We start from the raw sequence: 23,729 nt of genomic DNA on the forward strand, positions 1-23,729 counted from the left end.
ACCACCAACTTTCGTCAAAACAAAGCACTTCCAAATCAAGAATAAATTACAAGCCTCACCAGATTTATAGAAAAAATGGCTTCGCAAATCCCAATCCCAGACATGCGCTTCGAGCAGACATTCCTCAAGTCGCTACAGAACTACGCCAATATTGCTCAGAAATCGACGAAATCATCCTCCAAATCATCGAAATCCGCCCCAAACTCCATCGAGAGTGCTGCGGTAGACGTAGCTCGTCATAAACGTACAAACGGTGAAGTTCTAAATGCAGAAACGGAAGAATTGCCGGCTTTGGCTCCAATAACGCCAGGAATCGTCATTTACGCTGTTCTTAGGGATGTAGTGCTTCGTCCGTTGGTAGACGGTTTCACATGGGCGATGATTTTGATCTTGGCCAAGCCCACTTTGCGATTCGTCACCGCGCAGGGTTATCAATGTGGAGTATGGTTTAGTAAGATGATTGGCCTCAGAGAGTGAGGTTTGATACTTCTAAGTTCCCGGAAAGCCACCTAAATCCGGCACAAGTTCCGAAGGTGGAGGAGTTAGTTGAGTTGGGAGCTTCTAAGCGACTGATGACTTGGCATTTCAATATTTAAAGACCAGGCAAGAACACCTCGAAGAGAAGATGCGGATGTACACAAATGACAATACTAGGTTTTCCTCAGTTTTCTTATGACTTTCTTTCCAACTTTTGTCACGGCATTGCTTTCAATTTTCACCTCGTTACTTCCCACGAGCTCCTCTTTAAGAATCTCCCTCAATTCTTGCAACTCTTCAACAGCAAAAGAGACATCAAATACAATCTCTTTCACTCCTCGAATGATGCTTCTCAAGCCCCTAACCCACCACTTTGTGATAGAGTCAGCAACGCGGTCGTGGCATCTGTACTGAATGAAAGCATTCGAAGGCTGAAGCAGGTGCTGGGACATGATCTCCCTAATTTCGCCTCTCAAACGACGGAGAACCTTCCGCATGACTTTCGCGGTACGTACGCCCAGGTTAATGGAGAAATTCACATCCCAGAGGGCACCCAAGTTGTTGTTGTAGTATGCGGTCGACAATGCATCATAGTAGCCGAAAAATGCAACGCTGAGCGCAGTTCCGCAATACATGATACGCAAACGAGCTTGTGAAACAGCGGCGTCGACTTTTCTCTTGACTACCTCTATCAGTTCCGGCCCCATATGGTGCATGTGAAACAAATCGCCCAAGAGCACATACCGATCGTGCATTCCCAGAATGAGCTCATCCAAACCGATAAATATCTCATTTATAACTGTATTAGATACATTTATGCATGTCTGCCTAGAGAAAAGCTCATCAATGGCCCGCTTTTTGTGTTTTTTGTTGGCGACAGTTTTGCTTAGCGCCATGTTCAACTCCCTTTCGAATTGCAGCAAAAGAGCCGTTGATCGATTCATCTCTTACGAGGATAAGTATGAGTCTTTTTCTGTGTAAAAAAAAATGGTGCAGCGGATTATTCAAGATGGACCAAGGTGTTTCAGTACGTTTCAGATTAGAAACGCCAAAAGTGCCCACGATAAAGAGAAGAAAAAAATAAGAAGAGGCACAAAAAATTTGAAGACCAATCAAAAAACAAGGAGAGCGAAGTGTTTGACTTAATGTCTGGGCTTTCTCTACTCCGAAACTGGTGGCTGCAAATATGTTCTTAGTATCAATAAAACACCATTAAACCTCGAGAAAGATAATAAATAGAAAACAGTGTATTGAAAAAAAAAAAAAAAGAAAACAACATTTTTAAATTGACAAGCACAAATTCTAAATTTGTTCTCGGCTACCCCAATTCATCTCCGCCATCAATTAATACTTCGTCGCTCTCTTATCTCAAACCTCCCCACATTCACCTCCTCTCCAATAATGTCAGACGAAGACCCTTTGGGACCCCCAAAAAACGAACAAGGCCTAGACCTCTCAAAGCTCTCGCCCCAAGAATTACGCGTATTCAAACTTTATGGCAAACTCCCCACCACGCAGCAAGTTCTTGCCTCCCGATTCCAAGACAAGAAGTACTTCGATAGTGGAGACTATGCCATGCAAAAACAACTCGGTGGTCCCAAGCTGGGCATCGCCGGTGTTCTGATGCGTCATCCGAATGCGGAAAAGGTCAAAGAGATGTACAATCGTAATTCCATTAGTGCCAGTAATCTGGGGATATTGTTCAATGGAAAGCTGGGGTTGTTGAGCGAGCTGAAGCCAGAAGAGGAAGAGCGGAAGGAGAACTAGGTTGCAGCGAGATGGGCGGAATTTTATAGTGTCAATTGAGTTTGTGAAATGAATGACTGTAGTGAATCTAGCGTGCTTTTAAGTAGTCTCTCACTTGCTATAGGGAAGAGAGAAGTGGGTTGCAATTCAGAAACTGCTCGATTGTAGCTGTGAAATGTTTTGTTTTGTGCTATTTATTTTTAGTGTTCGCTCTTACGGTCATGGGTGTCTCCATTGAATCTAATTACTTACCATCTAGAGGTTCTTCTTGGACTGGTCTTAGTATATTCGAAATGGACATAAATCAGTTCGAAGAAGCTCTCCCGAAGTTCAATTCGCTTCTCTTAGAACATCTATCTGCTCCAATATTCAAAAATTATATCAGAAACAGTCTGATTTCGCCATACTCATATACTCGAATAGAGCGAGCCCCGAAACGTGTCGATACAATAAATACAAATCCATTGAACAAATCAAGCTGGAGTTGGTTGTCAGCAGAATTCACGATACATTATGATAACTTCTATCGCGTGCCGCTTTTCTCGTTTCGTCTCGATCTGCTGTTGGTCGACTCAAACTCGTACTGTGCTATCGATATCCACCCAATTCTCCAAAATCCATGGATTTACATGCATCCATGTGAGACAAGCTCGACTATGGATGGAATTGGGTGGACCGATGATGTGGACTACTTGGTAAAATGGATTGGGATGGTGTTTCTGATGGTTCTACCGGATATTCAAATGAGGTATATAGTGCAATGATATCAAACAAAAGAGGAAGCATACGCATTGTTTATTCTAGAAAGAGAGATGCTACCGAAATTGTATGCCAGGTTGGGGAGTGTTGTGGTGGATAGTGTCTGTGGTACTTCCAGTATGCAATAGAATATTACAATTTATGACAGATCTGTTTTGGTGTAAGGTTTTCACATCTAGTAGCTTGAGTATTGTGCCTCTTCCTCCTGGGATACTCTGTGTTTATACTGATTGAGTCACTAGTGGTTTCGAACATAAATTGCTAGCGTAGCTCGAATTCAGAAGAAATGTTTTTCGAATGTCTGCTTGTGGTTACGTCTAAATTTGAAAGGAAGTTGATGAAGTTTAGTGAACGCTTGTGGAATCATTCCGTACTGAGCTTAGGAACTGCTATTACAAATTTGGCACTGGATATCACAAGCTGTTGTGTTCTGAAATTCGAAAATTATCACTACTGGTCGCTCTGTGTTGTGCCAATGCAAAAACCAGAGTAAATGTTCAGGACAAGATCTCAATAAGCATGAACTCAAGAAGCATGAACTCAAAAAGGATTTACTCAGAAGAAACACAATCTTGCGGGCGCTTTGAATCAAAAGTCCTTAAACTCAAACCTGAATAAATTTCAAGACTAAAATTGCTCAACTAAGAATGATTGTTGGTAAGTTTATTAGTGCCAGTGGTGAGGATGATACCGACAAATACAAAAATTACCGACATGAATGTGTAAAAAGTTGATTGCTAGCAAGACTTTCATGTTAACATTGATTTATGCCAAATAATTACCCACCACTACTATCATTTTTCTAGCATCAGTACAACCCCTTGGTCGTCATTCAAAACCAGATGATCAATGTTTCCCAAGCTTCAATCGTAGCTTCAATGTAAAAAATGAATGCGTAACAATCCCACCCATCAGCATCTCCTCACCCACCAGATCTACACCAACTTTCTCAATTGTTTACTGAATATTTACCACTAAATCTAGACCCTCTCACTAGTGAACGTACGACATGGATACTCATCGGTGTACATACCATGCTGAGGCTCCTCCAAAATCTTCCACATGAACTTGTGCATCGATGGTGCAACCACAGGCTCACCTTGTGCACCCAAAACTTCACCCTTAAGAACACCCACATCTACCAGCGCCAAAGTGGACGCCAATCCAACACGTTGTCCTGCGCCGAAGGCAGCCAACTCGTTCGTACCTTTGTCACCAATCAGAATACGTGGCTTCTCAGCAGATCCCACCTTTAACAAACCAGAAACTTTAGTCTGGTCGAAACCATGCACTTGTGGATAGTTGCGACGGTAGTCGCGCTTATAGTAAGGGTTTCCTTTAATGTCACCGGTAGGCAAGGTCACAGGATCCTTGTATTCGTTTGCTTGTTTAATTCTAGATCCTGGAGGAATAGCTCTGAAGTATTGAACAAGGGGATTACCCGATGAACGGTTGGGAACAAGAACAAGCGCTTGTCTGATTTTCTCCCAGATACCAGTAGGACGGGATGTATATTTTTTCCACACAGGGACGGGGCCACCAGACATTGTGGGTTGGTTTGGTTATGGAGAAGTAGTGATTGGATGAGGAGGAATATGTAGGAGTCAGTGGGAGAGATGAAGTATGAAAGCAGTATTTTTGACTAAAAAGCAGCGAAGCTCCTTGAATTCGGAATAATCAACTGTTGTTGTTTTTTTTTTTTAGATTTTTTGGAATGATTTTTTGTGGATTTGATATGAGATATAGTTTGTATTTGAAGGGTTGAAGCTATTGATGTTGGCCCTTGAAGGAAGGAAAAAAATATATTCTCTGGGGTTGATATTCTTCCTCAAAATTATGAAACGTCTTTGCTCTGTTTTATCTTCCCTTTTTTGAATGTTCGAGGTGCTTGGTAGTCTGGCGCGTGTTTGGAAAGATAGAAGATGAAATGCATTGATGATTACATAGCTTTTATCCATGATTCCTGGAAAACTTTTTTTTATCAGAAGAATGCTATCGAAAATAATGGAGAAACATTATGTGTCGTAGCAGAGCCGGGGTTGTATGGGCACCTCTATGGAAATCTAAGTGTGGTACGGATTGATGTTTTGCTAGCAAAGTCGCAGATCTTTCCTCGACAAACTTGAATCAGTCTTCATTATTGGGAACATCAACACGAAACCCCCCTTCCTTCCTCCCAAATACTCCCGAGCTACTCGCAGTGACATCATTATTGAGTCTGGAACAAATGCTCGACAAGGTATCGAACTTTTAAAGGGACAATTTTCAATAAAGCAAGCATCATAATTTAAAATTTGTGCATGCGGAAATTATCTTTTAGTGAATACGTTTCTACGTCACAGAGCAGATACACAACAACACTATATATCTAAAAGCATGCAACCGGAAGGTGATATCAGAGACTTGATTCTGAAATCTTTTCCAGTTAAAAAATCCATATGCCCTACAAGAATTTGTTGTTGCTCAACCACTTCATTCTCGTATCGTTGTGCGAGAAGTACAAGACCTTTTCCACCAAACTTGTGGCATGGCCATCTGTTCTTCGTAGTACTTCCTTTCATTTTAAACAGTATCGAGAATTGTATGGATTCATTCTCTTATCATGGCAGGAGGAACCCATGAATGGTCTCTTGGAACTCACTCAATATACAAATACAAGAACCCAAGACCAAATTGCCAGCTTAGAGACATAGTCATCCTTAAAGAGTAAAAGTTTGCATCACTCAATATCCTAGCTCCAAATAAATAGCAAAGCTTTGCGATTGAGCCTTCGAAGGATCGACGGCACAGCATGAATTCCACTGAAATGAAATTCGGATCAAAACGCGTATATGAATGCCGAATAAATTGAATTCCGTCTTTTAATAAGAAAATCGTACTCTCATCATTTACTCTAAACACCAAAAAGTCTCTCGACATCCAGTGAATCGCAATTTATTCATAAATACATGAGAATGTAAGCTCCGTTTACAAACCCAGTCCTTCTTTGCTATTGCCCCCTAAATTCAACATCAGAGACACTGCGCTGAACCAGATCTCATGCCTTTCGGCAGTGTAGCCAAATTAGGCAAACAAATAACGTCCCAATTTGCCAAAGATAATCACACCACAGAAAAAGAAACTTCCAATAAAGAGGAACACAGTCACCAAATTTTCAGTGTCCATGGTAGCCAGAGCAAAGTTCTGCGCGTAGATGATGGCGCTACCACCCCCTGCAACAAGCACTGATGCTACGAAACCATTGATGGTTCCGTCGAGCAACAACCACAACCCTGGATTAATGAGAGACCAGGTCAATGCCATTTGAAGCGATGACTTCCAGGCAACATTACGAATAGCATATGAGATTCCCAAAAATGCAATCAGAGACCGTACGATGTCGGTAGCTAAGTTTCCACGCTTAGTTGGGGTTGGGTTTGATGACAACAAACGTCTAGTGCAACTCAAGGGCATAATATTGTCCAAAAGTGGCACAACAATACTAAGAGCCACGCCCTCAAGTATCATAGCAAATGCATAGTCAGCGTAGGCCACATACTTGGCTTCACTAATATCCAAGTTATACTTGTCTACGAGCGCTTGCGACGGCTGCAACAGGTACAAAAACCGCAATAAGTACGCATTGATGTCTGCTCCACGCCCATCCGCATGTGTGCTATGAATGTTGCGTGTGACTTCATTGTAGGCCAAAGCAGCTAATGCCATAAGGGTCGTACGACCAATGATGCCGAAAAACGACGTTCCCGGCGCACTTTTTTCAGCGTCTCCAATCTGACTGGCAGTATATGACTCCCGAAGTCCACTGCGGGAACGTGCAAAGTTTGCATCCTTCACGTTGATGTGTAGTTCGGAACCATCTAAGTATTCCTCAACCTGGTCATTTTCCTGGTTGAGATCGGAGGTGGAAGAATTGTAGATTCCAAAAAGAGAAGGTTTGGTGAGATTGAGCACTGAGTCTGTTTTTTCCATTGTCAATGAGTGTGGTGTTAGGGAGAAAAATGTGTAGATGGAATGTTATGGGGTGAGCATAATCTGGGGAGATAAAATCTTAGAATTTGGGGAATGGAGATATGAGTGCACTTTCAAAACAAATAGAAAAAAATTAATAATATAAGGATGTGAAAAGCCTGTTGGTTTTTGCAGATTTTCTTCGATCCGGAGAGGTGTTGTTGGGTTTTGTTGGGTTTTGTTATGTGATCAATTGGACGGATGAACTTTACTTGAAGAAGTAAAAGCAAATGTTTCCGGATCAGTGGGCGGTCTTTTAGGAAAATTCAAGCGTATTCAATGTGAGAATATGTATGCATTCGAGAGACACAGCATTTTACAGAGTTGAATTGCACATCCTTGATTTGAGGCTTGGAATTTTGGGAGTCCGAGAAAGCCTCATCATAACGGAATTCACTGATTTGAGAAATAGTCGCGAATATTGAGTAGTTGTGTCATGTTGGATCTTCGTAGAGATAAATCGGATCTTCCATGAGACAGAACCTTCCCCGGACTATACCTATCACTGTAGCGATTGCCTTGAAATTAGAAATCTTAACAACTGTTCGATTATAGAGTTAAACATGATTCTCTAGAAGTAGAGGTCCCTTCAGAGTGTCTCAGCCTCTGCCATAGTACCACACATATGATAATCTTCGATATATACCAGATGCTCTTCAATCATCGGTCAAATCGACTACTTTAATTTTCGTTTCTCGCTTATCCACTGTATAATCTTCCGATGTTTTAGGTCTTCTAGCGATCTCTAAATCTGGCTCATTTTCTTCACCAGTCAAGTCGACCACCTCTATATTTAGCTCAGTAGATGATGGAACATCTAAAGTTGAGCCTTGCAAACACCATCGGTTATCTTTCTGTCTTCTTTCTGCCGCCTCGAGCATAATCCTTCTCCGGTCATTTAGAGGCACAGCTACACCACCTAAACGGCGTGTTTCGGCTTTGTGAATTCCTGCTCCAAGCTTTTTAATTCTTGCATCTCTAATAGATTGACTTCCCAAAAAAACGGAGTTCCCACCGAGTCTGGTTTCCTCTACAAAGTACTGCTTCAGGTACGAAGCCGCCATAAACTGATTTTTTAGAGATTCTAAAAGTGCATAAAACGCGCCATTATGAGGTCCATGTACGTTATGACAAAGCTCATGGAGAAAAGTACCAATTAAGTCGCTTGTAGGCAAAAAAGTTGCCTTGTTGTAGGCTGGTCGAAGCCGGATGAGAATCTTTTGTCCGTAGTTGACGTTCAACCCTAGTAAATTCGCATTCTTAGGATCCATTTCACTGAGGAGGCCTACCAGAAACCTACGATCGTTGATAATTGGTGCTACCGCTTTTGCCAAGTCATGCATGAGATCAAGCGCCACTGCCGAATCAGCAAACTTTTTGAGCGACGCTATCTTACCAATTTTAGAAACTGGCGATGGTCGATTTTGGTTCGGAGCCTTAGGCGCCTTTCCTTTTCCTTGTATGACCATGTATTTAGTTTATTACCCCAGATTTTAGGAGAAGTAACGAAACCCACAATGGAGGATGATTTTGTTAAAGTAATGAGTGTTTTTTTTTTTCAAGTTGATAAAGGTAAGTGGTGAGGGATAAGTATGGATTTGGTCAGAATAGTGGGTAAGAGTATGAGACTGGAAGAAAAGAGACTCTTTTAGTAAACGGAGAAGGAATCGATTTCTCCGAGAAATTCAGCTCAATTGAGATTCGTGTTCCTCTTAATTGAATTGAAAGACATCTATCATGGTTCAAATCTTTATGTTAAGTTGGTCATTCATGTCTAATGATCTGTTTCCTGAGTCTTTTTTAAAGCTATAGAACCTTTATTTGTTGCTCTATATAATCGACTGTAGCTAGCCCTACTTATCTAACCTACCTCCCAGATCTTGGCCAAGCCGATGGGCCCCTCATTTGGGTATCGAAGAACCATTATTGGCTTATCCGAGGCTCATCAATTGGCCTTCATAGCGGCCAGAAGCTTCTGTGCTATCCTATCGTAAGCTTCTCATTCGATGTGTCTTACCTTGGTGTCGTTATCCAGATCTTCTCATTCGTCATCTCTTATCCTAGCGTCAACAGCTATCTCGATATTCTTAATTTGGTAATCTAGTGTTAATACTCTATGAGTTACCTGACAATGGATTCGATACCCAGGAGATATTCTGTCTCTATGCAAAATACCAGAAATGAATCATGATTCAGAGGTTGCCGAAATAAGCAAATTTTAAGTGTGCTCTGAAGCGAATTTGTCAATTTTGTAATTGTTGTGTTTCTTGGATGTGCGCGGATATGATGAGCTCTTGCTAGCATTGTCAAGATATCATAAAATCAATGAAGCAGATAATTTCTCAATTTGTTTCATATTGTGTGTTGCTGTCATTTGTCTTCTACTCTCTTTGAATTCTAATCTTTGAATTTTGGAATTATTAATCAATTTTTTATATTCCATCCCTTTTCTCGAAAGCCATAAAAACTACAAATCCTCACTCGCGCAGTCGCAGTGGCCTGTTAGGGTACTTCCGGATGTAAGGGGAAATACACATATTACGAATCGTTTACCAAGAGGGATCACGAGACTACTTAATAGTTTGAAAGTATAATCTAAAATATTACTCTAAAATATGCTTGTCCGTTTAGATACTTCTAAACGGTCTAGTTATATATTCATGAGCCGTACTGTGAGCGGCTCCTCTTTAGGCACAACCTCGTCTCTTGGCCGAACTACGTTGGCCGTACTTCGCTGGTTTCCTCTTTAAGCGTAGCCGCACCTGATTTACGAATTACGAGATCCTAATCGGGATCGTATTGAAACGGTTTCCTCATTGGGCTGGAGCCCCGAAACTCTTCTCTTTATGGTAATTGCGGCTCCTCTAATATCCTCACATGGCCATTTCAAGAGTTCTCGCAATGCTGCCAAATTTGCAAAATGCTATTGTATTATGAGGATTGCTGGCAAGGGAAAAATAGCAAAAAAGAACAAAAACCGTTGATTACTTCTCTACAAATTAAATACACAGTTGAACAGATTGTTATGTAGCGCATAGAGTATTACGACTAGATTACTGGTTAGAGGATATCCGGATCATATCCGGATTGGGAAAGAAAGAGTAATATCCAAATTAGGAAAAGATACGTTGCATGATCTTAGAGGAAAGATATCCAGATTTGTAAATTCAGAAGAATTTTTAAAGAAGCTGGAGAGGCAGCAAACCTAGTTAATCAGAGAATATAGGTAAGACCTAACGGAATATACATTCAGAAACATAACACGCTATAAGCCATCGTAACCCTTCTTGGTCACGATCTGATAATTATATTCCTTAATTCGGTAGAAACCCGAATATCCCTTAACATTACTGAATTAAGAATTTTGAGGTACTCCGATTGAGATTTGACAATTGACATGACTTCATACGACTGTGCAGCTGGGAAGACGGGCTCGAAAATTACGTCGTATCGTAGGAAATGCGAGTCTGTCGCAAAACAATTTGAAATGACTGGATTTGATGATTTGAAAATCGTCATACGTTTCCCGAAAAAATTGCTTCTGCCAATCTGGACAAAAAGGCGATGTTTGCATGATACCACGAGGATCGTATGTTCAATACTCAGCTTCGAGACAAATACCTCTTTTGATCAACAGGAAAAGTGTTTAAATTTCTATAACATAGAGTTGACACGTTCCAACCAAGGCTTTGGTGTTTTTTTCCGATTAGTACAGGCAAGAACGAAATACAAACCCGGGATGGTCCATAATGCGTCAAAAATAGCATCTCTAGTACCCGAGTCTAAGCAAATTGCCGCAGGTAAGGCTTGCTTTGACAGCAACTCATACTTGAGATAGCCTTTGACAAATCGACCTATAAGGTTGGCATACTGTTCGGATAAGAGTATGAACTTGAATGCTTTAAACCCATCATTCGATGCAAAAACCTTCACGAGTTGTTGTGCCTGGGATTCAACCCGTGACCAGCGTCCCAGCGATTTGTCTACTTCGATTCGCGAAACGCACAAAAAATGACACGCATAGTAGAGGATATAGATCCAAGAATCCTTGCAAAAGTCTTGAAAGTCCTTCCGGATTTCTCTGAGAAATGCCTGTCCTTCAGGGGTCTTTAATCCATCAACAATAGTCAAAGCAGCGGCGTATGTAGGTATCTGGCCTGATCTTGCAATGATTGTTCTAACCGAGTCAACAGCCAACTCTAGGTTTTCTCCAGATGAACCTTTGTTGAAGATATTGTACAGATCGATTTTCAGCAAGCATTCAGAGAGTTGCTCCACCTCGTCCTCGCAGCGGAAACTGCACACTGATTCAAGAAACAATACACCGGTATTTCCAGTCAAAGCACGGTGAAGTGCTTCAAAATTGTATTTCTTCCGTAGAATTCCCGAGCCCAAGTTCGAGATCTTCTCTACGAGCAATTTCACAATCAATTCCAAATTTTCTTTGTTTTCCTCTGTAATGGGTTCCGAAATTGTCTCGATTGGTTCTTCTTGTGGTTCAACCTCTGGAGAAATAAAGCGAGATGGTTCCACCAACCACGGAGCACTATCTGTGTAGTTCAAATTAATTTCTGGAGCATCATTCAGATATTTGTTAACGATCTGTTGAGCAGTCGAATGAGGTATTTGAGGCACCTCCAAAGAACTATCCAAATATTGGTTGGGAACACGCCGAGGGGTTGAAGTTGGTGCTCGCCGAGCGGCCGAAGTTCGTGCTTGAGGCACCTCCAAAGAGCCATCCAAAAACTGGTTGGGAACTTGCCGAGCGGTCGGGGTTCGTGCTTGAGGCACCTCCAAAGAGCCATCCAAAAACTGGTTGGGAACTTGCCGAGCGGTCGGGGTTCGTGCTTGAGGCACCTCCAAAGAGTCATCCAAATACTGGTCGGGAACTTGCCGAGCGGTTGGAACTCGTGCTTGAGGCACCTCCAAAGAACCATCCGAATATTGGTAGGGTATTTGTCCAGCATTTGAAGCTCGTGCTTGAAATACCTGACAAGTGGTAAATGGAGGTACTTGCGATACTTGTTTACCAGTCATGGAAGTAAGAGGACACAGCTTCCCAGTTTCATACTGACATTGGGAGATTCCCTTCTGAGCAGCTCTCACCGTTGATGCTGCTTCCATAGAATATACTTCCTGTGCTTGATGAGTTTGAACATGTTTGCTCGAAACCTCGGGCTCAATCGATTTTTGCGTGAGTTGTGGGGGACACATTGAGAATACGAAGAAAGGCTCTGATAAACGATTTGTGAAGAGACTGACAAATGCAGAAAAGACCGGCTCACTAGAGATCAATGATTAAGTTGAAGTAGATCTGGGTGGAAAGTGCAGCTTATATAGACCTTTCTTTGGCACTCGGATCTTGGTTTTGCCATGGTTGCAAAAATCATGCTGGCCCTGCACATTATATTCATGTGCAGTCTACGACTGAGGACAGAAACGTGACTGTCACCGTCAAATTTAAATCTTTTCTCAAAGTCTCCGTAAAAATACAAATATAATTTCTTATTTGAACTTTCAGCCGGTCTAAGCGCTAAAATTGTGCGTCTTCGTTGCTATTCTCTGACATATATGAGAAGTACAACTGACAGCTCTACATGTCGGAGAATACAAACTCGCAGTCCTGTCGTGGATGTGTTGCATTGGATAGGAGGATGTGTTGTATGTCAATTGTCATAAATCTTGTACTTTGTTGTATTTGCAACATATAACACCCCACAGCGATATACACAGCGCCACATATGAAATCTAGCTCTTGAGATCTCGATGGCAGATATACACTAGCGAGCCCATGAGCAAGTTTGATGGAACGAATTGTTGCTGAGCACATGTAATCGAAGAGAGTATATTTTCCAGGCTGATCTTTTATGATTCCTGCTTGATTGATGACCAGCTTGCTTAGCCACTACATTGGTTTTAAGACTTGTGTTCTGTGATCTCTGATCAACCGTAGGCATCTCTATTTATACCTCGATCTAGCCTCCTGGCCAGCCGTATACCTGAGTATTGTCAAAGCGACGCTTCTGGAACTTGCATCTGTTTTCGAAGGCGCACGTTGTAGGTATGCTGGATCATCTAATGTGCCCTGCACAATGCGATTTCGGTTTTGCAACACAATTCGATAACGGCTTATGCACATCAGTATACGAAAATTTGGCCTACTGTTCAACATAAAGACCAAGCGTGCATATAGATAATCCTACATAGTTCGATCCCACTTCAACGTCTAGTCTTGATAACTAAACAACAGTTGATCTCATTACCTCATTGAAGAGGTCAGTCGTCTCACGAACAGAAAGCGATTACCTCAAGTATCTTGGTTAGTCCAAAATCTCTTTTTTCTGGAGCTAGATACTAGCGCTAGCTTGTATTTAAGTTGAGTGGGCTCTTATCTCCTGCAGGTAATGGCATCAAACTGCACATGCGGCGTCGAATATCTGTAGCTATAAAAGAGGGCGGAAAGAGACTAAAGTTATTTAGACTACAAAGCCGAAAGAACAAAGGTTTCGGTTTTCTACAGTCGAGAGCATTGCGCAAGTTTATGGTGGTTGGATGCTAAAAGTGCTATGAAAACTATTTCCCCACCTGCACATCGAATTTGAGACCTGTGTTGGGATGTGGAGGCCTGCACTTAACGTTACAGGCAGGAGTGTTTCATATTCACGAAGACACAATTCCTCAGTGCGCCTTATAAATAGTAGGTAGCCACCCTTTCGTTCTCAATTTTCTTCACACTTTTCATTATCTTCTGGCAAAACCTCACAGTTCTGCTTTTTCAATCATTTTTACAGTTTCTTGTATCAGAGCCTTTCTTTGAAACACTCCCAATGGATTCTCCTCAACCGGTTGAAGGATCGGGAGAGCCGAGAGCTTCGAAAATTCATTTTCGAAATGAGCAAGCTCAAACTCCTGATGCTCCGGAAGAAGCGCCACGAGTAAGTGCTGCACATCAAGTCCCTCAAGCACCAACTTCGACCACCCAGCAGATTGTTCGCCAATGTCTGAATGACTCTTCGGACTTGTCTCTCAGCTCCTCTATGAACTTGTATCTCGCATACCCCTCGGCGGTGCCTCAGTCACCCACTCCGACCGCTCAGCAAGCTCCCCATCAAGATTCACATGGTTCTTTGGAGGTGCCTCAAGCACCAACTCCGACCGCTCAGCAGATCGTTCCCCAATATCTGAACAATCATTTTGAGCTGTCTCGTGTATCCTCCTTGACCAGTGCGTCTTTGGGGCTGCCTCGTGCGTCCTCTCCGACCACTCAGCAGATCGTTCCGCAATGTCTGAATGACTCTTCGGAAGTGCCTCAAGCACCAACTTCGACCGCTCAGCAGAGAGTTCGCCAATGTCTGAATGACTCTTCGGACATGTCTCTTAGCTCCTCTATGAACTTGTATCTCGCATACTCTCCGACGGTCCCTCAAGCACCCACTGCGACCGTTCAGCAGATCGTTCCCCAGTGTCTGAATAATCATCTTGAGCTGTCTCGTGTATCTTCTTTTACCAATTCGTCTTTGGGGCTGCCTTGGGCATCTTTCGGGCTGCCTCGTGTATCCTCTTTGACCACTCAGCAAGCGCCCTATCAATTTCCGCATGGTTCTTCGACGGCGCCTCAAACACCAACTTCAACCGCTCAGCAGATCGTTCGACAGTGCCTGGATGACTCCTCGGAGGTGTCTCGCGCATCCTCTCCTACCACTCAACAAGCGCCCTATCAATTTCCGCATGGTTCTTCGACGGCGCCTCAAACACCAACTTCAACCGCTCAGCATATCGTTCGACAGTGCCTGGATAGTGCTCCAGAAGTTGATTTGAATTGCACAGGTAGTGACCCGAGGTTGGTGGAACAATCCCGTTCAACTAATCCGGAGGTTGATCCACAAGAAGAACCAATGAAAACGAATTCTGAACCAATCACAGATGAAAACAAAGAGTATTTGAGATTGATCAAGGAGTTGCTAACAGAGAAAATCTCAAAGAAAAGTTCAGGTGTTTCACAGACGAAATACAATCCTAAAGCACTTCATCGTGCTTTGACTGGAAACGCCGGTAAATTGTTTCTCCAATCAATGCGCGATGTCAAGTTTGAAGACGAGATAAAGAATCTCATTAATATCTTGAATGGCAGCGTTAAGAACAAGAAAGTTAAAAATTTTCTTTCTGATAAAAATCAAGAATTGGCTGTAAAGTTGGTCAAAGAACTCATTGCAAGACCAGGCCAGGTTCCAACAGACGCCGTGGCTATGACTCTTGTTGATGGATTGAAGACCCCTGAAGGACGAATATTTCTCACAGAATACGCAAAGGTCTTGCAAAGCTTTGCAAAGAGAGTTTGGGCCTACATGCTCCAGCTGGCGAGTGAATTTTTGTGCGCTTCGCGGTTCGAAATAGAGGAACGTTCGCTCAAAGCCTGGGATCATGATGAGATCTTGGTTCAAAAACTCGTGAAAATTTTTGCAACGGAACTCGGGTTTAAAGCATTTAATTACCTACTTCATCACAAACGTAATGGCATCATAAGTCCATTCCTCAAAGCATTCCTCAAGTCTCAGTGGCTGTCAAAGGAGGAATTATCTACAGGACTTTGCCTGAGTTCAAGATTTACAGATGCTATTTTTGAAGCATTATGGACTTCTCCAGGTTTGCTCTTCGTTCTTGCCTGCACTCATCGGAAATCTTACCCAAAGCCTTGGGGAAAACGTGTCGATGGAACCCGCAATCCAGAAATAGACATTCAGGTCCATGGTCTGAGTATTCAAGAAGATAATTGCCTCGAAACTGAGTATTGGACATACAATCCTCGTATCGTCATGCGAACATCGCCTCTTTGTCCAAATTGGCAGGAGCAATTCTTTCGGGTAGCGTACAATGACATTGAAATCGAAAGATCCAGTCATGTCATTATGATAAAGAACAGACTCGCATGTCTTTCGATACGCCATGATTCTCAAGCTCGTGAGGTCCAAGCTGCACGTTTGTATGAAGTCATGTCAATCATCAAATCTCAATCGGAAATTCTCAGAATAAAATATACCGAAATTCAACAGATCATCGAGAGAAAGGTCAGGGAGCTCGTCTCTTTGAAGAATGGCGAAATAAAAACCTTCAACCCCAAGGAAATCTTCGATTTTGTTAATGAACAGGTAGAGGATTACACAAAGTTAGTCAACCAAAACATTGCCTGTCTAGAGAAAAAATTCGAGCCATTGGATACTCTTGAATCTCCGGAGGCGCGTCAAGAACTTACTGAATTTAATAATAAGACAAAGTTGCATTTTGAAAGGTTTTCATTGGTACTAAGCTACATCGCAAATGTTCTCGAAGGTGGACGTCACTATTTCCAACAGCCCAAAGGGCGGAAAGTCTTGATCCAGTCCGCAATTTTAGCTTTAAAGTTTGCCATCTCTACCAAGGACCCTGCCAAGACTGCTCGAGAGAACACACTGGTTATTGAGGAAATTTTTAGATATACTGCGCAAAAAGTGGGACTTTTGGATGTTCCATGTGAACATCTCAGAGCTGAATTTCTCACGGTATGGTCCGATCAATTACTCGGAGAACCCTCTCCACTTTCAGAACGTATCAATGATGCTGATATTGCTTGGCTGGGAACATTGGAATTTCTGCCTGATCATGTGAATATTCCATTTCTTACTTCAATTGACAGGTTCCTCCCACGGATGGCGTCAATCGACAAGTAAGCGGCCGATTTTGACGCTAGTTTGCCAAATATCTACTTTATAGCTGTTTGGTATTTGATTGACTACATATTTAAGAAATGGCTGGCGCATGACTCCTATGCTTTGTAATCGTTCTTACTTCAGACTGCCATGAGAAGGGCAATTGGTTTAGCCTTACATATGTATGTGGATAGCAACTCGCATGGCAAACTACCGGCTCTTCATGTTCGAGCCAATTGCTTGCTTCAAAGCGGAAAAAGGCGACTTATTGAATTCCAGGTTCGAAAGTACCTGAGTGAACCGAGTTTTTTCTGCCCTCATAAGTTTTTGATGCCCGCTCTGTTTCCTAGGATTTAATTCGTGATTATTGGGCCTGTCATCGGTTGCAACGTACTGCTTCTTTGTGCGATCTGATCTGCTGATAACGTTGACGGTTTCCTGCGGTAGACTAGAGAGTAAATCGTTCATTTTTGGTTTTAAGTGCTCCCTCTCCTTCCGTGCCCTTCTACGACGGGCAGACTTTGACACGTTGCCGGAAAGGTTGAATGTAACTTTTTGAAGTAACTTCTCGTTGAACGCTTTCGTTTTAACCTGCTGTTTCTCCTTCTTCGTCGACTTTGAGAGCTTCAAAAGTGGATTATCATGGTAGTCGGGCTCAGCAGCCAATTCCTGTTTGTGCGCGGCAATCTTGGCTGCTAGCGAAGGTTTTGCTGCTTTGGATCTGAGTCCAATTTTCTTCTTCAATGCCTGGTGTTAGTACATAGTGGATTCAGAAATCTAGAAACACATACCATGATGATTGAGCGATAATTCAAACGTTTTATGTATTTCTATAGGCACAGGACTCTATGTGATCTAATGCTTGTGTATCACTTCTCTAGATGACTTTAATGTGCAATGTGATGCGATTCGATGTGATGGATTTGATAGATGAGACGAGATGAGATGAGACGAGATGAGATGAGGTAAGATATATTGTTCGTAATTTGAGAAAGCAAAATAATTGAAAAAAAAAACAACACATTGATGGGTTCAAACACTTTAGATATTTGTAGAACTCATTCGTCCGACTGCGCGATTGTTTTACGTTTCTTTGAAAGTCAGTCTACTTGATTGAGGCAACCCAGGTACAGTGCACAAACGGAGTAGAGACCAGAAATGGTTTTTATCCAATTTGTAGATAAATATTCGGGGAATACTAAGGTACATTCTCAGAATCTCCTTTTATTGGCCTTCCATTACTAGTGTAGAGTTTCTCATCCAACAGATTTTCAAGTCCGACCAAGAGTCTAACCGCTACACAAAGCAATCGCTCCGGATGTAGCACAGATAAGCCATTTTTTTTTTACAAATTATAATTTTATGAGGCATTGTGCTGAATTTCACTTCTACGAACTACCAGATATGCTTCTCCTGTACTTTGTGAGATGAGCCGGTAACACACCTAATTAATTCGTGGTTTCACACCAAATCCGTGCTGTTACTTTTGTGGTAACGATTCTGACCCTGATCCTCCGTCATTGTGTTTCCTTGGTCTGAAAAAATCTTGATATTATACTCAAAGAAGGAGGAGCCCGAATTTGACTACTTTCCTGGGCTGTTGGACAAAATACTTCAATAGACCTCATTTGCTTTTTCCCGAAAAGGTAAGACGATACCATTTCAACTCAGTCTATCTTCAGGTTTTTTTGTCACGTCCTAGGCTCTTCTTGATTGGAATTAGGGCCATTGTATCCCTTGACACGCCCTCTTTGGTGCCAATAAAACATGAGCTCGCTGCCACTAACCAGGCCGCAGAGTGGTGCTTTGAGCGCATCAACAAGTAGACCGGTCAGTTCTATTGCCAGCCCTATCCTACGAAAGGTTCCAGATGGTCTGCAGCCTTTAGATCTCTCTGGTGGACCCGAAGACAGCTCTGGAAGCCATAAAATCTCCGCTTATGCACGACTTGATTTTGATAATTACACATTCTTCGTCCAAACTCTACAGGTTGTTTTAGGTAGAAAGGCCAATGATGAACTTCTAACGTCAGCTCATCATTCAGTCGACGTGCACTTAAGTTCTAGGAAAGCGATATCACGACGCCATGCCAAAATTTTCTACAATTTCGGCACTCAGAGATTCGAGATTTCCGTATTGGGCCGCAATGGTGCTTTTGTAGACGATCTGTTTATCGAAAAGGGCATCACGGTGCATTTAGTAGACGGAACCAGGATCCAGATTGGCGATATTCCATTCACATTTGTTCTACCATCTATTGAACCCACAGATTCTGAAGACAAACGACCTTCGTCGACAAAATTTTTCAATCCTACAGAAGCTCTAAATCTTCGCACAAATTTGTACCTGTCCTCCCACCTGCCTCCATCTAACAAAAAGAAACTGATTGCATTTTCTGTCGGCCCGAAAGTTGAATCAAAGGACAAATCAAAAAGCTTGACTGGCCGCCGAAGCTCCAAGGCAGATATTGTGCGAAGACTCTCAGTCGCACGTCAGAAGTCATTAGCTTCGTCATCAAATGATGAAATATCCGCCCTTCTCAAGGAGTTAGAAGCTTTTCGCGACGAGGACATAGTAGAAGATGCAATTTTTGATCCAGATCTTGTTGCTGATGGGTCAAGAGACCCTCTGACTTCTAGTGACTTAACTTATCAGCAGATTCAAAAACAAGAGGACGAGATAGACCGTTTAGTGAAACAACACAATCTTACACAAGGAGTTGATCTAGATAGCGACTCAAGCTTTTCCAAAAACGCGGACCTCGATGTTTTGGATCAAGAAGTTGCATCGTTGGCACCGTTGATCGATGCACAACAATCGCAGAATCAGACTTTGATGCAAAAAGACACAGATAACAAATTCCAAACCATCCCTCCAGTATACCCTGTTGCAAAATCAGGTTTTGGGGAAGCTTTACGTTCTGGTCCGCTCATGGGCAAACCAGTTGGTCCGCGGATGGGAAAACCCGCGCCAATACCTCCGCCCGTCTATGGTAGGCCGGCGATTACCCATATGGGCAGCGCCACTGCTACTGCTCAAATGTCTAGCTATGGTCTGCCTGCCCCATCGTATGGCTCTTATGGTGGATACAATTCGATGATGAGACCGCCCCCACCCAAATTAGAAGTCGCAGTTGATACAATTACTTCAGTTCCCATAAGGCGCCCCATCGTTCCATTCAAAGCTATCACCATAGAAGTGAGTGATTTCGAAAAGGCGCCCATTTGCGTGTTTAAAACTACAGATATAATATCCAGCACGCCAAAAATACCTCGAAGGAGGAAGGATAGTGTGTATCGAAGACCAGCCAAGGTACAAAATTACAAGGAGATTCCCGATCAATTCAAAACAAAACCTGCTTTATCCGTTCTGGCAATGGTATCAGTTGTTTTGAGAAACAAACCAAATTCTTCGAACGGCCAAAGTTTTAATGATATACTCGATAACATCCGCGAACTATTTCCATACTACAAGTATTGTCCCGATGGCTGGCAGTTCGCAGTGTCTCATGGAATTAAGTTTAACCCAATGTTCGTATCTCTTCTGAGGAACGGCCCAGACTCTGAGTGGATCTGGGCTCTCGATGAGAAGTACATTGAAGAACGTGAATCACGTCGTAAAAAGCTGCAAGAATTGGCAGTGGCAAAGGCTAAAGAGTCTGCTTTGCGCGCTGTTGAGTATCGTCAAAGGCAAAATTTTTCACCTTACTCGAGTATGGGTCGACCGGGAATTCCTACGGCAGCTAGCCAAATGTCGCAGACCACAGCGCCTGGTTTCCAAGGTCAGAGACCTGGAGAATATGCGCATGCCTCAGATACTGGAAAGGGAGGTCTGCATTCCTACGTTACGTCACCTACGCTGATGTTGAAGCCAGTTCAAGACATGGTCTATCAGAAGCTGGAAAAATCCGAGGGCAGCATTAAAGATCAGCTCGCGGCAAATCGGGCTCGAGTATCTCCTGCTGTGCCGGTTGCGCAGGTCTCAAAGGTTACACATGCTACCCCTGCCAAAGCTACATTGGGCGCTTCCTTGCCTACGATGAACCAAGACACCAAAAAGTCATTGACATACCTTCAAAAAGAGCTCTTCACACTTTACAAGGCCCGTGAATTGTCCTACAACACTGCCATCACAACTGAGATCATTACCAAGGCTCTCGCCACTACCATTGCCCAAGTCAACATTATTGGAGCCAAAGCTGGTTGCGGAGATAATGCTCTAAGTTTCCTTGTGGACAAGGCACCCCAGCAGGTCAGCAAAATCCTTGATATTGCTCTCACGAAGTCAATCAAAGAGTACCAGGCCACTGCCCTGACGCAAGCCTCCCGCGCGGCATCACCTGCAGTCAGCTCGCCGGATATATCCCGAAATACCAAAGAAGATGCAAAGATGAGTTCTGTCCCTAGTTTGGGGAAGCCTCTAGGTGTTGGTGGTGGGCTAGGAAGACCATCTTTTGGTGGACCCAAGGATTCTGTTACTCAGAAGAGTGGAGGCATTAGGCCACCCCAATTTTATTCAAACAAACCCTTGGCGCCGGAAAAAAGACTGAGTGAATCTGAGCAAAGCAACGTGGCGAAGGCAATAAAGCTCGAGGATTAATAGAGCTGAATTGTGAGTCGTCTAAATAATGGAAAATTTAAACACAGGGATATAAAGAGGAATACATTATCATGAATTGATCTTTGAAGCGTCTCAAAAGTACTTAGTAGCGAATACAATTTTAGATACTCACCTTCATACTTCAACATAGTTTATAAGAACATGCCAATTCTTAAATTCTTTGTTTTGTTACCATATCTCCTCGCTTTCTATGTATTAATTCAATCCCTTAATTTTGGTGATTATAAGTTCCACAGTTCTATGGTCTTTATAGTATTTGCAGGAACCAAACTTGCCTAGCTAATAGTTCAGTAACTCAAAGCATAGATATTTTACACTGAACAATTATCTCGAAAAGTAGTTGTGCCCACATGACTTTTTTCCTCTGATTTTTGAGAACACAACCAAAACCCATGAAATAATAGACGGCAACTGTTTAGGGACTACGTAAAAGGGAAATTTGTTAAAATTAAGAACGAAAATGAGTTTCTGCCTGGAATGCTATCATTTTAATTCGAAATTTTTAGATTCTTTTTTGATAATTCCTGCACTCAAGATGGTGGCGGTCCGAACTGTCACCACAACTACCACTTACAGAAGTGTACCGATTTATTCTTCAATAAACCCAATTGATTAAACACCTTTTGATATAGCACACTGTGATCATTTTAATTCTACTTGACGATAATATAGCGATTAAACTGCGAAAGAACGATCAAGGTCCTCAAAATGAACACAATCGCCTCTCAATTCACACAAAGTGCCAGCTCTCGTCTTCAAAGTGAATATGCAGATGCACAACGTGATTTTTCGAACGCTCCCCAATTGAACTTAGCGCCCACCATCGAATTGCCGCCGATTTCTCAACCCACTGAGTTCTTGAGAGCCCACACTGATGATGCTTCGAATCCAGACTGTAAGATTAAGATTGCACACGGTACGACTACCTTGGCATTCCGTTTCCAAGGCGGGATTGTTGTCGCTGTCGATTCCAGAGCTACGGCCGGCAATTGGATTGCCTCGCAGACAGTCAATAAAGTCATCAGAATCAACCCATTTCTTTTGGGAACCATGGCTGGAGGCGCCGCTGATTGTCAGTATTGGGAGACTTGGTTGGGAACACAGTGTAGATTGCATGAGTTGCGCGAAAAGGAGCGTATTTCTGTTGCAGCAGCTTCCAAGATCCTAGGTAACTTGGTATACCAATACAAGGGTATGGGCTTGTCAATGGGTACAATGGTGTGTGGTTACACTAAAAAGGAGGGCCCAGCAATCTATTATGTGGATTCTGATGGTACTCGTATGAAGGGTGACTTGTTCTGTGTTGGCTCGGGTCAGACATTTGCCTATGGTGTCTTAGACTCTGAGTATAAGTGGGACCTCTCTGTTGAGGAAGCTTTGTATTTGGGTAAGAGATCCATTTTGGCCGCTACTCATAGAGATGCATACTCTGGTGGTTCAATCAATTTGTACCATGTCACAGAGAACGGTTGGATCTATCATGGAAACCACAACGTTGGCGACATTTTCTATGACATCAAGGAGAAGGAGCAGTCATTTAACAATGTTGACGCCTAGGTTCAATGGTTTGGGAGCTGACGCAGGACCGCAGCACCGTCCACATTAAGAGATAGTGCAAGTCCGATGGGTGGTACACAATCCTCTTAGCATCAAGGTCTGTAGATACACAATTGCAATAATGTAAAATTTTGCTACGTTAGAATGTATAGCAGAAAGTGAAGTACATGGGTAATGAGCCCAGCTGATGGGTTCGAAAATGAGCATTCACAATTAGATACCTTGAAGAAATTAAGCAAATTGGTCTCATTCTGAAGATTGTCTGTATGTACATTGGAGCTCAGAGCTTGGATGTTATGGCAAGATACATGTCATATCTCAGACACCAAAAGGTTCCTATTAGTTTATGTACACATGTAAACTCAAACTACAGGTTTTCTTCAAATATCGTCCTGCAAGCTCTTGATTTGCTACTTCCGTTTGTATGTGATTAGTTGTCTGGTCACGTCAAAATCCTTACGTAAAGACATTCATCAAAGTTCATGTCTTGATTGGCACTGTTACTTTCTTCCAGAATTAAGTTGCGAACCCTGATATATCTATCAGAAGATTCATCGAAAGAGGAAGCAAGCTTGGTTCTAAGTTGACGGAATTTGAGAATTCATTTCTTTTGTTCCCGACTTTTGGATTGTAACTCAACCGTCGAACTACTGGTGGTCAAAATTGGATTTCTTCTCATTGTACTGACATCTGACCCAAGTTCTTAGCAGCATTGCTCATTCTTCTGATTTGAAATCTTCCTCGAGTAAGTAATAGGGATGCTATAGTTTTTGAGAGTTTGATGTCTTTGGTCGCATATGACACCAAAAGTAGTACCTAAGACTAAGACAGTCAAAATTCAAACTAATTCTTCTCGCCTGTGTCAAAGACAAAAGAGTT

The 23,729-nt window shown here is 42.5% G+C and overlaps 11 protein-coding genes across 11 annotated transcripts; 6 read left to right on the plus strand and 5 right to left on the minus strand.

Moving 5' to 3' along the window:
- Window positions 1-75: 75 nt before the first annotated feature.
- Window positions 76-477, plus strand: PUMCH_001559 (uncharacterized protein; the record flags this gene model as incomplete). Its single annotated transcript, XM_063020604.1, has 1 exon — window positions 76-477. One exon carries the CDS (start codon window positions 76-78, stop codon window positions 475-477), a length of 402 nt encoding a protein of 133 aa, XP_062876674.1.
- A 173-nt stretch (window positions 478-650) lies between these two features.
- On the minus strand, window positions 651-1,421 carry PUMCH_001560 (uncharacterized protein; the record flags this gene model as incomplete). The annotated part of the gene is made up of 1 exon (XM_063020605.1): window positions 651-1,421. The coding sequence occupies one exon, from the start codon at window positions 1,419-1,421 to the stop codon at window positions 651-653; it is 771 nt and encodes a 256-aa protein (XP_062876675.1).
- A 457-nt stretch (window positions 1,422-1,878) lies between these two features.
- PUMCH_001561 (uncharacterized protein) lies at window positions 1,879-2,244 on the plus strand (the record flags this gene model as incomplete). Its single annotated transcript, XM_063020606.1, has 1 exon — window positions 1,879-2,244. The coding sequence occupies one exon, from the start codon at window positions 1,879-1,881 to the stop codon at window positions 2,242-2,244; it is 366 nt and encodes a 121-aa protein (XP_062876676.1).
- Window positions 2,245-2,444: 200 nt separating this feature from the next.
- PUMCH_001562 (uncharacterized protein) lies at window positions 2,445-2,987 on the plus strand (the record flags this gene model as incomplete). Its single annotated transcript, XM_063020607.1, has 1 exon — window positions 2,445-2,987. One exon carries the CDS (start codon window positions 2,445-2,447, stop codon window positions 2,985-2,987), a length of 543 nt encoding a protein of 180 aa, XP_062876677.1.
- Window positions 2,988-3,962: 975 nt separating this feature from the next.
- PUMCH_001563 (uncharacterized protein) lies at window positions 3,963-4,529 on the minus strand (the record flags this gene model as incomplete). Its single annotated transcript, XM_063020608.1, has 1 exon — window positions 3,963-4,529. One exon carries the CDS (start codon window positions 4,527-4,529, stop codon window positions 3,963-3,965), a length of 567 nt encoding a protein of 188 aa, XP_062876678.1.
- A 1,516-nt stretch (window positions 4,530-6,045) lies between these two features.
- PUMCH_001564 (uncharacterized protein) lies at window positions 6,046-6,951 on the minus strand (the record flags this gene model as incomplete). The annotated part of the gene is made up of 1 exon (XM_063020609.1): window positions 6,046-6,951. One exon carries the CDS (start codon window positions 6,949-6,951, stop codon window positions 6,046-6,048), a length of 906 nt encoding a protein of 301 aa, XP_062876679.1.
- A 695-nt stretch (window positions 6,952-7,646) lies between these two features.
- PUMCH_001565 (uncharacterized protein) lies at window positions 7,647-8,459 on the minus strand (the record flags this gene model as incomplete). The annotated part of the gene is made up of 1 exon (XM_063020610.1): window positions 7,647-8,459. The coding sequence occupies one exon, from the start codon at window positions 8,457-8,459 to the stop codon at window positions 7,647-7,649; it is 813 nt and encodes a 270-aa protein (XP_062876680.1).
- Window positions 8,460-13,817: 5,358 nt separating this feature from the next.
- PUMCH_001566 (uncharacterized protein) lies at window positions 13,818-16,694 on the plus strand (the record flags this gene model as incomplete). The annotated part of the gene is made up of 1 exon (XM_063020611.1): window positions 13,818-16,694. The coding sequence occupies one exon, from the start codon at window positions 13,818-13,820 to the stop codon at window positions 16,692-16,694; it is 2,877 nt and encodes a 958-aa protein (XP_062876681.1).
- A 189-nt stretch (window positions 16,695-16,883) lies between these two features.
- PUMCH_001567 (uncharacterized protein) lies at window positions 16,884-17,141 on the minus strand (the record flags this gene model as incomplete). The annotated part of the gene is made up of 1 exon (XM_063020612.1): window positions 16,884-17,141. The coding sequence occupies one exon, from the start codon at window positions 17,139-17,141 to the stop codon at window positions 16,884-16,886; it is 258 nt and encodes an 85-aa protein (XP_062876682.1).
- A 1,299-nt stretch (window positions 17,142-18,440) lies between these two features.
- On the plus strand, window positions 18,441-21,272 carry PUMCH_001568 (uncharacterized protein; the record flags this gene model as incomplete). Its single annotated transcript, XM_063020613.1, has 1 exon — window positions 18,441-21,272. The coding sequence occupies one exon, from the start codon at window positions 18,441-18,443 to the stop codon at window positions 21,270-21,272; it is 2,832 nt and encodes a 943-aa protein (XP_062876683.1).
- Window positions 21,273-22,001: 729 nt separating this feature from the next.
- Window positions 22,002-22,850, plus strand: PUMCH_001569 (uncharacterized protein; the record flags this gene model as incomplete). The annotated part of the gene is made up of 1 exon (XM_063020614.1): window positions 22,002-22,850. The coding sequence occupies one exon, from the start codon at window positions 22,002-22,004 to the stop codon at window positions 22,848-22,850; it is 849 nt and encodes a 282-aa protein (XP_062876684.1).
- Window positions 22,851-23,729: the final 879 nt, after the last annotated feature.

The sequence above is a fragment of the Australozyma saopauloensis genome, chromosome 2 (genome assembly GCF_035610405.1).
Source record: "Australozyma saopauloensis chromosome 2, complete sequence".
Lineage (NCBI taxonomy): Eukaryota > Fungi > Ascomycota > Pichiomycetes > Serinales > Metschnikowiaceae > Australozyma > Australozyma saopauloensis.